The sequence below is a fragment of the Geotrypetes seraphini genome, chromosome 3 (assembly GCF_902459505.1).
Source record: "Geotrypetes seraphini chromosome 3, aGeoSer1.1, whole genome shotgun sequence".
In the NCBI taxonomy this organism is placed as follows: Eukaryota; Metazoa; Chordata; class Amphibia; order Gymnophiona; family Dermophiidae; genus Geotrypetes; species Geotrypetes seraphini.
Genome location: NC_047086.1, coordinates 367,418,118 through 367,431,869, shown reverse-complemented (window position 1 = coordinate 367,431,869; position 13,752 = coordinate 367,418,118). Strand labels below are relative to the sequence as shown.

The 13,752-nt window shown below is 43.2% G+C and overlaps 1 protein-coding gene across 2 annotated transcripts in view; it reads right to left on the bottom strand.

The window, feature by feature from the left end:
- The window catches only part of MAL (mal, T cell differentiation protein), a 71,041-nt gene that overhangs the window by 17,548 nt on the left and 39,741 nt on the right, over window positions 1–13,752 (bottom strand). Inside the window, exon 1 of one of the 2 annotated variants that reach the window (XM_033935521.1) lies at window positions 6,882–7,083. The exons of the other annotated variant lie outside the window; for it this stretch is intronic. Within the exon in view, the coding sequence (XP_033791412.1) occupies window positions 6,882–6,992 (111 nt within the window). The 5' untranslated portion in view covers window positions 6,993–7,083. Of the gene's footprint in view, window positions 1–6,881; window positions 7,084–13,752 lie in introns of those variants that run through there. 2 annotated transcript variants of the gene reach the window in all.

Sequence of the window (13,752 nt, the reverse complement as noted above, 5' to 3'; positions counted from 1 at the left end):
GGCCACCATAGCACAAATTCCTGTATTATGCTTCTGCTGTGCACAACAATAAACAAACACTGCTGTCATACTTTTTTTTGTCCCCTGCCGATTTCCTGATAGCACCCCCCTGGACAAAAGGGGGGGGGAAGGGGTGCGTGGGGGGGCCCAATAGGATTGCTCAGTAAGGGGCCCAGAAATTTCTGATGGCGGCCCTGGCCGCTAACACGGCTTCGTAAAAGGAGCCCTAAATATCCCAACATTTTGGGTCTGTAACAGTATTTAAACACTGACCCAACCAACACATTTTATTTATTTATTTGTCTGTCTATCATTCCCTTAATAGTCCCCTACCATCTCTTAGCCCCCTCTGTGTGTCTATCATAATTAGATTGTAAGCTCTTCTGGGCAGGGACCCCTATAGAAATAATAAATTGTTGATGTTCCATTAATGCTGAAACAAATAAATTAGAGAATTTATATGAAGATCCTTTTGAGCACCACTGAGGTACAGAACAGCTATCCAATGGGGAGAAATTCTCATTTCATATGGCACCAAATCCACCTTACATTTAGATTATTATCTATAGGGTTAATATCACAGCTAACTGTACAAGATTTAAAACATCTACAACTACAGTGATCAATATAAGTACCTCAGACAACATTAGGATGACTTTTGTCTGGACCAAAAGTCATCCTAATGTTGTCTGAGGTACTTATATTGATACTGTGTTGAAACTTAAAGAAAAGCTGAGTATAACTGCAAATCTCTCAACTGAAGCCTGTGATATAAAATCTTGAACAGGAACTCTTAAGAATCTAGGAGTAGATGAGAAATGAACAGTCCAGCACAGAGTTCTAAGCAAAAATTATTGCAAGAGAATGAAAAAAAAAGTGCTCACAGCCCAGAATAATATACAATCCACCAATCAGCTTGCAATTCCTGAATTATCATACAGTTTTGTAATTGTAAGGTTCTTAAGAGTTCCTGTATCATAAAGATCGTGAAAAAAAAATGGATGTACAAACAAGAAAATCCTTCCACACCCATGGAGTAAATCATAAAGAATCATTGAAGAACAGTCCAGAAATTTGCAACTAAGACGTAATGCTTAAAAAAATGCAGGGTCATGCACTTGGGCTGTAAGAAACCAAGGAGGTCAGGTACTTCTGTGTATGAAAGTGCACTGGGGTATGATCGTATCTGGTAATTTTAAGGTGCAAAAAGGGTGGAAAAAATAACAGTCAAAAGCCAGAAAGATGCTCAGGTGCATAGGGAGTAAGGGAAAACAGGGGGGAAAAAGACAGGAAGTCCCGCCCTCCTGGAGTGCCCCAGTACTTCTCTACAAATTCAAAGTTCCTTGCGGGGCACGTCGTAAAGTGCATGCACAAAAAGCAGGTCATGCTTCTTTGTGCGCACCCTATCTCCAATCAAATGACCCTTCTCTACTCTCTTTGGTGTCTTTCAGAACCAATACCTGTCATATGGGAAGACAACTATCTCAGCAACGTCACCACACCCTGTCTATTGTATTCTGGCTCTCAAGGTAAGATGCTTTATTCCAATTCCACTATCAAATATATCCATTACTACTACAGCTTCCCCTCTCTGTTAGCCTCCTTAATGTTCGTTCCATCCATAATAAATTGGGGAGTATGTGGCGCAGTGGTTAATGAAACATAGAAATATAGAAACATAAATCGAGTCTCTTTCATTTGAAAGGAAGCTCTGGAATGAGATGGCATAGGATGAAGTTAAGAGGTGATAGACTCAGGTGTAATCTAAGGAAATACTTTTTTACAGAAAGGGTAGTAGATGCGTGGAACAGTCTCCCGGAAGAGATGGAGGAGACAGAGACTATGTCTGAATTCAAGAAGACGTGGGATAGACATGTGGGATCTCTTAGAGAGAGGAAGAGATAATGGTTGCTGTGGATGGGCAGACTGGAAGAGCCATTTGGCCTTTATCTGCCATCATGTTTCAGAGGAGAGCGACACGTCTGATAAAAGGGATGGAAAACCTTTCATACGCTGAGAGATTGGAGAAAGTGGGTCTCTTTTCCCTGGAGAAGAGGAGACTTAGAGGGGATATGATAGAGACTTAAAAGATCATGAGGGGCATAGAGAGAGTGGGGAGGGACAGATTCTTCAAACTTTCAAAAAAATATAAGAACAAGAGGGCATTCGGAAAAACTGAAAGGGGACAGATTCAAAACAAATGCTAGGAAGTTCTTCTTTACCCAGCGTGTGGTGGACACCTGGAATGCGCTTCCAGAGGACGTAATAGGGCAGAGTACGGTATTGGGGTTTAAGAAAGGATTGGACAATTTCCTGCTGGAAAGGGGGATAGAAGGGTATAGATAGAGGATTACTGCACAGGTCCTGGACCTGTTGGGCCGCCGCGTGAGCAGGCTACTGGGCACGACGGACCTCAGGTCTGACCCAGCAGAAGCATTGCTTATGTTCTTATGTTATGTTATGTTTAGATAAAGGCCAAATGGTCCATCCAGCCTGCCCATCCGCAGGGAAGGGGCGGGTAGGGATGGGGGAAGGGAAGTGAGTGGGAGAGGGGTGTCACCGCCCTACGTGCCTTTTACCCTCGTTATGCCACTGCATAAACCACATAAAAAAATAGCAGCAAGTACCACAATAATCAAGCAATCTTTTATATCCTCCCTAAATGTCAATAATCTTGTAAATAACACAAGGAATGTCAAGTCAAATGCAAGGTGCTAATAAGGAAGGCAAAGAGAGATCTTGAAAAGAAGATTGCGTTGGAAGCAAAAAAACACACAGTAAAAACTTTTTCAGGTATATTAAAAGCAAGAGGGCGGGAACACAATCGGTTGGACCGCTAGACTGAGGGATAAAAGGGGCTCTCAGGGAAGACAAGGACATAGCGGAGAGATTAAATTAATTCTTTGCCTTGGTCTTCACTGAGGAAGATGTGGGGGAGACACCGGTTGCTTGGAAACAAACAGGAGAAACTGCTTTCATTACATTAGTGACTTCTATTCCGCTCGTACCTTGCAGTTTTAGGCGGATTACAAAGAAGCTAACTGGACATTTCCAGAAGATTTGAAAGTTAGGTAACGGAATACATCGTTGATACTTTGGAGAGAAAAAAAAATAACAAGAGGAGGGGGTGAGACTATTAGGGGGGATTTACAAGGGAGGAGAAGGGGAAGAGATTTCACACCAGTGAACAGCAAACGAGAACAACAAAGGTGACCAACTGGTGCTCAGTCTCTTTTATTATGATGGACTCGACACGATCGTGTTTTGGCCCACAAGGGCCTGCCTCAGGAGTCGAGAGTTGGGTCAGAGACCAGCATTCCTCCTCTCAGGAACCAGGTGACCCTCGAATACTGTGTATAGTTCTGGTCGCCAAAAAAGATACAGTAGAATTAGAAAGTGTACAGAGAAGGGCAACAAAAATGATAAAAGACATGAGACCACTTCCCTGTGAGGAAAGGCTAAAGCAGCTAGGGCTCTTCAGCTTGGAGAAGAGACGGTTCAGGGGTAATATGATAGAGGTCTATAAAATAATGAGTGGAGTGTAAAAGTTAGATGTGAATCACTTCCTCACTCTTTCCAAAAATACTAGGACTAGGGAGCATGCAATGAAGCTACTAAGTAGTAGATTTATAACAAACTGGAGAAAATATTTCTTCACACAACATGTAATTAAATTCTGGAATTCTATGCTAGAGAATGTAGTGAAATCAGTTAGCTTAGCGGGGTTTAAAAAAGGTTTGGATAATTTCTTAAAAGAGAAGTCCTTAGGCCATTATTGAGATGGCTTGGGGAAATTCACTGCTTATTCCTAGGATAGAAACATGACAACAGATAAAGGCCAAATGGCCCATCTAGGATAAGCAGAATAGAATCTGTTTTGCTACTTGGGATCTAGCTAGGTGCTTGGGACCTGGGTTGGCCATTGTTGGAAAAAATATACTGGGCTTGATGGACCTTCGGTCTGTCTCATATGGCAATTCTTATTTCCTACATAAGTTCCCCAAACGGCTCGTTTCCTCATTTTCTCTGGTTTATGAGATGGTCTCCCTCCTTTCTCTAGCCACAGCCTGGCTTCTCCTCTCTGTGTGACAGCACTGCCTTTTGCTGCTGCTCACAAGAGCCCCTCCCCCACTTTTACTTTTTGCCCTTTCCATAGGTCGTTCTCACCCCCACCTCCTCACTTCATTGACTCTTTTCTCCCCCACCTTAGTTTTTGGGGGTCTGGTTAAAAAGCGGATCCTCCGGATCTTTGCCGCTGTTGAATAAGTTCTTTTAAAAAAACCCAAACAAGACAGAAGCTAGCTCTAGATCAGTGGTCTCAAACTCATGGCCCGGGGGCCACATGCGGCCCGCCAGGTACTATTTTGAAGCCCTCGCTTTGTTTATCATAATCATAAAAGTTTCTTGATCATACGTCTCTTTAGCTATAAATGACAATATTATAATTAAGACTAAACCAAAAGGAAAGATTTATAAACTATAAAGAGTTTTACCTCATGCGAAATTGTCATTTCTTTAATAAGACATTAACTAATTTTTCTGCGGCCCTCCAAGTACCTACAAATCCAAAATGTGGCCCTGCAAAGGGTTTGAGCTTGAGACCACTGGCTTAACTGTAACCATGACATCCTGTTTGTTTTTGGGAAGCAGAGCTGAGATTGTGATGTCATAATGACTCATTCCACCAATAAGAGCCAACCTCATCAGTGATGTCACAATGACTTGATTGTCCTGTTCTCCCCTCTGCCCTCCAACCCAGCCAGCAGATTAACTGTTCCCCTTAACTCAGTGGTCTCAAACTCTTTAATAAGATATTAACTATTTTTCTGCGGCCCTCCAAGGACCTACAAATCCAAAAGGTGGCCCTGCAAAGAGTTTGGGTTTGAGACCTCTGCTCTAGATGCAGCTGCTGCTGAATTTTCTCGTGAGCACTCTTCTCTCAGTCTCGGTAAACTGGGACACTAATTATGTTGTGTTAATTTGTTACCGATAGGCTGGAAGACTTCTGAAACATTGCACGCGGAGTTCCCAGTTTTGCTGTACATAAGTCCCCGAGTGATATCTGTAACTTTGATAAAGAAGGAATCTGAAGAAAAGATTCCAAGAGCCATAAGGGACAGACTAAGCACAGTGAACATGCCTTGGGGGGAGGGGGGTCACCTCAAAAAATCGTAGGTGTTTGGTCAACTAGAAAATAAAATGGACCATTGCCTTGGTACTGCCGGACCTTAGATATTAATAAGTGCTTCAAATGTGTACTATTTTTATAAGACCACTAATGTTTCTTCTATAAAACTGCAAAATCCAGCATGTCCATATCTGAAGAGTTATTTCTGCCATACACATAAGAACCAACTTTTCAAGCTTACTGGGATGTTCAGCTCGACAGAAATTACATCTCCCTGGACACAGTCAAGAAGGGGGAGGGGTAAAAGGTGGACCTCACGGACCTCGCGGATCTAAACCCGCACGTCCTTAAAAATCTGAGGTCCGTGCCACTTGTAGTTAGTTTCTGGCTCTGACAGATCTGGATGACAATTTAGCGCTGACGGATCCATCTCAGCCTAGGGAGGGAAAAGTATTAGGATCCGTCAGGGCTAAAATGTCACCGAGGTCTGTCAGAACCAGAGACTAAAACCATTCCCCTTAATGAAGTTTTGCAGAAAATCTCTCCTGCAAAAGATACCAGTGGCGGGGACCCGGCCCAACAGTCTGGGCTCTATAAACATTCAATTATTGCCAGCAAAGTAGCCGCGCCACTTTTAGTCTCTGGCTCTTTTTTTTTTATTTTTTTTTAAATTTATTTATAAATTTAATAGTTAACAATATCAGATGATACCAAGGAAAAAAAGGTTTCTAACACCAAATTTAACAATAATGTACAACACAAAAAATTTTTTTCAAGTCCACAACAATGGGGAGCCATGCTACTTACAGACTAACAAAAATAAGGAAAATTAAGAGATTGTTCTTGATTCATATGAATCTTGCCATTCCCAACTATTTGGGACTCTGACATCCTACCATTTTCTCAGTGGTGAATCATTTAAAGGCAAAAATAAAAACTCATTTCTGTTCTCGAGCTATTAGAAGTTGTTGTAACTGAATGGGATCCCAAAATACATATTCAATGTCTTGTATTTTGACAAGATTCCATAGAAACAGGAACTTCTTCCTTGTTTCAAATAGCAGCCTTTATTAACGATCTTCTTAGACCCTCAGCGTCTAATCGTTAATAAAGGCTGCTATTTGAAACAAGGAAGAAGTTCCTGTTTCTATGAAACCAGTATATAAGAGGTAGCCGTTTGATATTTTCATGCTATATATTTGATTGTATTTTGATAAGACATTTACATGGAAATTTTAAGTAAAAAGATGCCTCAAGTGCTAAGACTCTTGTTCTTAATTTTTAAAAATTCTTTCCTTCTTAGCTGTGTTGCTCTTGAGACATCGGGAAAAATCCTAACAAAATCTCCGCAAAATTTAGTCAGCCTGTTTTTAAAATAAAGTTTCATTATTAGCATCTTATCTATCTCACTCATGCATGTTATTACCATGGTGGACCCACTCTGGATCACATCCTGAGTATCCTCCAAAAACTCTGTCAGATTTATTTCTTCTGTTACCAGATGGTCCACCTCCTGGTCGGATTGCATTTTACCTCAGATTTTTAAGGACGTGCGGGTTTAGATCCGCGAGGACCGTCAGGTCCGCGTTTTACCCCTTCCCGTCAAGAAGTTTGCACTATATTTAGGGTTGCTCGAGCACCCACTGATCTGGCTCCTAAGGCCAGGGATACAATTCAGCTGCATTAGCTACACGTTTGATGACGTCACAGTCGACGTCGAACCCTACTGCACAAAGTACAGCGTCATACTTACAAAGTCGATTATCATGAGAACATCGGGAAAGCTTGTGAACACGCTCAGCCCAGAGGGCAACGTAGCAGTATTTCCATAAACGTGATCTGGGGTTGAGCCAGTAGTTGCCATGTATATTTTCTAGCTTTTGCTTAATGGATTTTTGCCTTGTGCACCTCTAGAAAAAGCCCTTTGCTGGAATGATTGCTCAAGAAAAGCAGGTGCTCGGGCAACGCCTCTACACCGCAGAGCTGCGATTCCCCTCACCTCATTTGTAATCTGAGCTAATAAATCCACCTACCGAGTCAACACATTCCTTTTGCCGAAATACCGTATTACAATGCTGAACACCAGATTCCAATGAGCAAGCATTTTGTTGCTCAATGGAATTTAATAAACCTTTTTTTTTTTCTACTAAACAATATAAGGGTGTGTTCCTCTGGCAAATACTATCAGATCTGGACAGGGCTGTCAGCTCATGTAGGGCAACAGAGGCTGATTTGCTTCAGTGAATGCATGTGAAGAGAGCGCTGTTTCTCTACTGAGAGCCGAATCTATTTTTAAAAAAAACTCTTTTTCTGGAGTTGCAAAGGCAACCAATTCCTGTCCTGGTTTTGAACTTGCATCTCAAAGCAGTGTAGTATTATAGCCCTGATTCTAGTGCAAAATCCAGGAGACTGCTTGAAATCCAGGACTGACTTAAAATCTCATTTCTAGAGTCAGGCAGGAAACTTGGCTGCTGTTTCTTGAGAAATGAAGTGTGCACAGCTCCTGCTTCTGATTTTTTTTTTAAATATGTATACTGTATATACAGTACTCCCCTGCAAATTCGCGATTCAGAGTTCGCAACCTCAGTCATTCACTGGGGGGGGTGTCTTATTCCTCCTGCTGCTTTCGATCCACGCACACACCAACACCATCCTGTCATTTATTGTGAGCACGGCCACTGCGAGGGAGATTGGGGAGGGGGAAGAGAGAGAGAGAGGAGATCGTGGCAGTTGCAACAGTAGAGCAGTGTTTTTCAACCTTTTGACTTCTATGGGCCGGCAGAAATAGAAGAATTATTCTGTGGACCGGCATCGGTCCGTGGACCGGCGGTTGAAGAACACGGGGCTAAGTCGTGGGCCAGACCCCGCCCATCTCTACCCAATCTCCACCCCAGACCCCGCCCCCATAATAGTACTGATTGCACTTTGCATGTCCCATGCCTCATCTGGAAGCCTTCCTTCTGACGTTGCAACGTCAGAGAGAAGGCTTCCGGTTCAAGCGCAGGATGCCCGTAGGAGCCACTGCCCGTGGCTTTGCGCACTGAATCAATTAGGAAGAGGGAGCTGGCTCGAAGATAACGCCGCATCGATCGCACACTGTTTTTGGCCTGATGCAGGTGCTGGCCCTGTTGACCTGCAGGAAATTTCTGTGGACCGGCACTGGTCCATGGACCGGTGGCTGAAGAACACTGCAGTAGAGCACGCACACGCATTGGAGCTTTCCAGCCGATGGCGACCAATGGTAGCAGCTGCTCGGCTAAGAAGGACGTACTGTCACCATGGCAACGAGAAGCCAAAAACAACGCGGGGAGTTGGGCCCTAAAAGAAATTAGGCATTTTTGTACCACATCCATTTTTTGCGGTTTTTCACAATTCGCAGTCACTCCTGGAACGTAACCCCCATGAATTTCGGGGGAGTACTGTATATATGTGTGTGTATATATAAATATAGAAGAAAAAGATTTGCCTGTATTTGTTCTTCATATATTTGTTATGGTAATGAGCAAACACAATGAACCTTAGCAGGGACCAGCCTCACATATAGGAGGAGGTCAAAGACTAGTTTTCGTTGGAAAAGCATCTACAACCTGCCTATCTAACCAAAGAAAGTGAGGTATTTATTTATTCCATTTTCTATACCGTTCTCCCAAGGGAGCTCAGAATGATTTACATTAATTTATTCAGGTACTCAAGCATTTTCCCTGTCTGTCCTGGTGGGCTCACAATCTATCTAATGTACCTGGGGCAATGGGTGGATTAAGGGCTAGATTCACTAAGCAAACCGATCATGCATCGATCGGTTTGCGAGCCCGTTGCAATCCGTTTTCCCTCTGACCTGATTCACTAACCTGTGTACCAATCCGATCCCAACCCGTGCATGCAAATGAGGAGAAACGGCATGCAAAGCAGGGAAGGATGCGATTCACTAAACTTTCTTCTGGCACACTGACTGGCTGGCCGATCCCAAAAAAACAAGCGGCTAGCGAGGACCAGTCGCTTGCGCTAAAACCCCTGCTCTCTGCCCCGAACTCCAGCTCTGGCCACCCTTGCTCTCTGCCGCCCTTCCCCACAGTGCGAGGCCATGGTTTTAACCTGCGGGGAAGGGCAGCAGAAAGCAGGAGAGTCGGGGCTGTACGGACTTCCAAAAGCCTGACGTCGCGCTGGGCCGGTTAACAGTTTCCTCTTGTGCAACAGACTGCAGTACCTTCAGGACTTTTGCTCTTATCTACTGCCAACAGGCTTTGAAGTTTTGAGCTCCTGCCATTCGCTGCAATAGCCTCAGCAAGTTGAAAAACCTAGTCCCCCGCAAGCCCAGTTTTGCTTTAAAAAAAAGTATTTAAAACAGAGGAAGTCAGGGAAGTAACAAAAGTTCCAGCGGAGAGCATGCGCAAACCCTCTACAGGCAAAGAAGATGGTCTGCACATGCGTCGGGATCGCTCAGTAGTGATCTGTGCAGCCGAATGGGGGCGTTCCTCCGATCGCCGCCATTTGAATATTAGCCTGTAGTGAATTAGTCGGCCTGCCACGGACCGGTCACGATCGGGCAGGTTAGTGAATCGGGCCCTAAGTAATTTGCCCAGGGTCACAAGGAACAGCGTATTTGATATGCAGAACTCCTGAGCAGCACATTGTAAGAACAAAGCCTGTACCTATCGGCTCTCAAATGTGCTCAGAGGTATTTGCCTCAAAATCTGATTGGATGCAATATCGCATTTCCTGTGCAATACCAAGTACATCACCTTGTAACATAACATAAAATTTTATTTGTATACCGCAATACAGCATGTAACACTACTTGTAACACTACTAGACACAGCTCGACAGCAAATTAGCAAAGGCAAAAAGATGATGCTAATCCAACTTGACCTCTCTGCAGCATTTGACCTGGTCGACCACTCCATACTGCTACAGATACTTGATGCCATTGGGATCTCAGGCAAGGTCTACAATTGGTTCCAAGGATTCCTCAAATCAAGAACCTACAGGGTAAAGTCCAATAATATCAAATCAGAAACATGGTCTAACCCATGCGGAGTTCCACAAGGATCACCTCTATCACCTATGCTCTTCAGCCTCTTTATTTCCTCCCTTGGAGCCACTGTAGATAACTTAAATGTTACATCCTTCAGCTACGCAGACGACATCACCATACTCCTCCCCTTCGACCCATCAGAGCCCACCATTACAGCAAAATTGTAAATAACCCTAGATGCAGTGGAAAAATGGATGGTAGACCACAAACTGAAACTAAACTCAGATAAAACAAAATTCCTTCTGCTTGAAAAGGCCAAAACTCCCACCATTACAGAACTGAAAATTAAAAACACCAAATACCCAATACAGCCCGAACTTAAACTCCTAGGAGTAACGATAGACAGATGCTGCACAATGCAGTTCCAAATCAATAAAACATCCCAGAAAGCTTTTTTAATTATGAGAAATCTATGTAAAATAAGAAAATTCTTCGACCCAGCACAATTCAGGCTAATTGTCCAATCCCTAGTCTTAGGTCTACTGGACTATTGCAATTCCCTCTATCTACCTTGTCCGGCCAACATGAGAAAACAACTTCAAACTATACAAAACACTGCCCTCAGACTGATCTACTCCCTGAGAAAATATGATTATATTACAACTGCCTTCCTAGACTCTCACTGGCTACCTATGCAAGCACGAATTCAATTCAAATTCTACTTTCTATTATTCAAAGCATTAAACGGCTCCCCCCCCCTATCTAAACAACCGCCTAAACCAGATCCTCACCTCAAGACAAAGAAGAACTCCGAACCCTTTTGCCTTCCCTCCACTCAAGGGCACTCAGTGCAAAAAGATGTTTGATAACCTTCTGGCGACGCAAGCAGCAAAACTTAACCACTCCATCTCCAACCTGTTGACGGCAACGGGCGACTTCAAAACTTTTCGAAAAGAAATCAAAACCCTACTTTTCAAAAAACCCAACCCTTCCCCCTCCTCCTAGATAAATTCTCCCCCAAAACCTCCACTTAAATAATCTCTTCCTCCCCAAAACACCAACCAAGTATTCAGATCTCTGAAATGTAACGTAATCTTATTTGTACTCTAACTGTAATCTATTTGTTATATCACACAGTAACATACAGTCAATTTAATATCCAATTTGCATGTTCTTCCGGAATTAATCCAGCTACCTCTCCTCCCTTGTAATCAAAAAAACCAAAACTGTTGTAACTTCACTGGAAATGTCCAGTCAGCTCTTTTGTAATCCGCCTTGAACTGCAAGGTATAAGCGGAATAGAAGTCCCTAATGTAATGTAATGTAAGTTCAATGTGGTTAACAGGAGTTAAATAGAAGACCATACCTGAGAGGTGAGGATACAAATATAAGTCCCATAAGAACATTTATTTATTTTTTTATTTAGTTAGTTAGTTTTCTATACCATAATAACATAGTAGATGATGGCAGATAAAGACCCGAATGGTCCATCCAGTCTGCCCAACCTGATTCAATTTAAATTTTTTCTTCTTAGCTATTTCTGGGCAAGAATCCAAAGCTCTACCCGGTACTGTGCTTGGGTTCCAACTGCCGAAATCTCCATTAAAACCTACTCCATCCCATCTAAACCCTCCCAGCCATTGAAGCTCTCTCCAGCCCATCCTCCCCCAAACAGCCATATACAGACACAGACCGTGCAAGTCTGCCCAGTACTGGCCTTAGTTCAATATTTACTATTATTTTCTGATTCTAAATCCTCTGTGTTTATCCCACGCTTCTTTGAACTCAGTCACCGTTTTCTTCTCCACCACCTCTCTCGGGAGCACATTCCAGGCATCCACCACCCTCTCCGTAAAGTAGAATTTCCTAACATTGCTCTTGAATCTACCACCCCTCAACCTCAAATTATGTCCTTTGGTTTTACCATTTTCCTTTCTCTGGAAAATATTTTGTTCTACGTTAATACCCTTTAAGTATTTGAACGTCTGAATCATATCTCCCCTGTCTCTCCTTTCCTCTAGGGTATACATATTCAGGGCTTCCAGTCTCTCCTCATACGTCTTCTGGTGCAAGCCTCCTATCATTTTCGTCGCCCTCCTCTGGACCGCCTCAAGTCTTCTTACGTCTTTCGCCAGATACGGTCTCCAAAACTGAATACAATACTCCAAGTTGGGCCTCACCAATGACCTGTACAGGGGCATCAACACCTTCTTCCTTCTACTGGCTACGCTTCTCTTTATACAGCCCAGCATCCTATTGGCAGCAGCCACTGCCTTGTCACACTGTTTTTTCGCCTTTAGGTCTTCGGACACTATCACCCCAAGGTCCCCCAAACCCCTCCGTGCATATCAGCTTCTCACCTCCCAACATATACGGTTCCTTCCGATTATTAATCCCCAAATGCATTACTCTGCATTTCTTTGCATTGAATTTTAGTTGCCAGGCATTTCTCCCAAGGGAGCTCAGAATGGTTTACATTAATTTATTCAGGTACTCAAGCATTTTTACCTGTCTGTCCCCTGGGGCAATGGGAGGTTAAGTGACTTGCCCAGGGTCACAAGGAGCAGCGTGGATTTAAACCTACAACCCCAGAGTGCTGAGGCTGTAGCTTTAACCACTGCGCCACACAAGGTTAGAGTCAAATACGGTTCATAGACAACAGCGCGAAAGACAAAAGCACGCGCCGACAATTGAGCGCAGCGCGGAGCCACGCGCCACACAAAATTACAGTTTTTAGGGGCTCCGACGGGGGGTTTTGTTGGGGAACCCCCCCCCAGTTTACTTAATAGACATCGCGCCGGCGTTATGGGGGGTTTGGGGGGTTGTAACCCTCCACATTTTACTGTAAACTGAACTTTTTCCCTAAAAACAGGGAAAAAGTTAAGTTTTCAGTAAAATGTGGGGGGGTTTACAACCCCCCACAACGCCCCCACAACGCGGCACGCCCCCCCCCGTCAGAGCCCTAAAAACAGTAATTTAGAGCGGCACGCGCCTCCACGCTGCGCTCAATTGTCTGGGCGCGCCTTTGTCGCGGTGCGCTTTTGACCTGACACCGTCAAATACAGCATTACACTAATCCTTGGGCCCTTATGGTACATAAAAAGCAGTTTGTTTATTTATTTATGTTCAATAATTTTTACTGAGTTTTAAAAATAAAATATACATAACAAAAACTTACAAAGAATATCATCTCAACTCAATTAATACATTGTAGATATAGAAATTTTAAAATATCAACAATCAATTATCATCACAATACAGACACGATAAAGTACCTCCCAACACTCCCTCCTCACTTCCCATCCCCCCTTGCCCCCCTCCATCCATCCCATTCCCATATATTACTAATAAATAGTGCTTCACTTTCTGATTACAAATGTAATGAGTTCACTACAAAACTGCGTGCTCTGACTGATAATTGCTGTATATAAGGTTCCCATAATCATAAGAGCATGAAATGCTGCCCTCCAATGCCAAAATGAGGATGGACTTTTTTCCAACCAATGTTGTAAAATACGTTTTTGACCTATAATAAAGGATTTACGAAATAATTCCCTAACCCCTTTCTTAAAAATCCTGTCCCATTGAAGAGATAATACCATCTGGGGGGAAGGAACCACAATTCTAGAAATAATTGATCCAAGAAAAACAG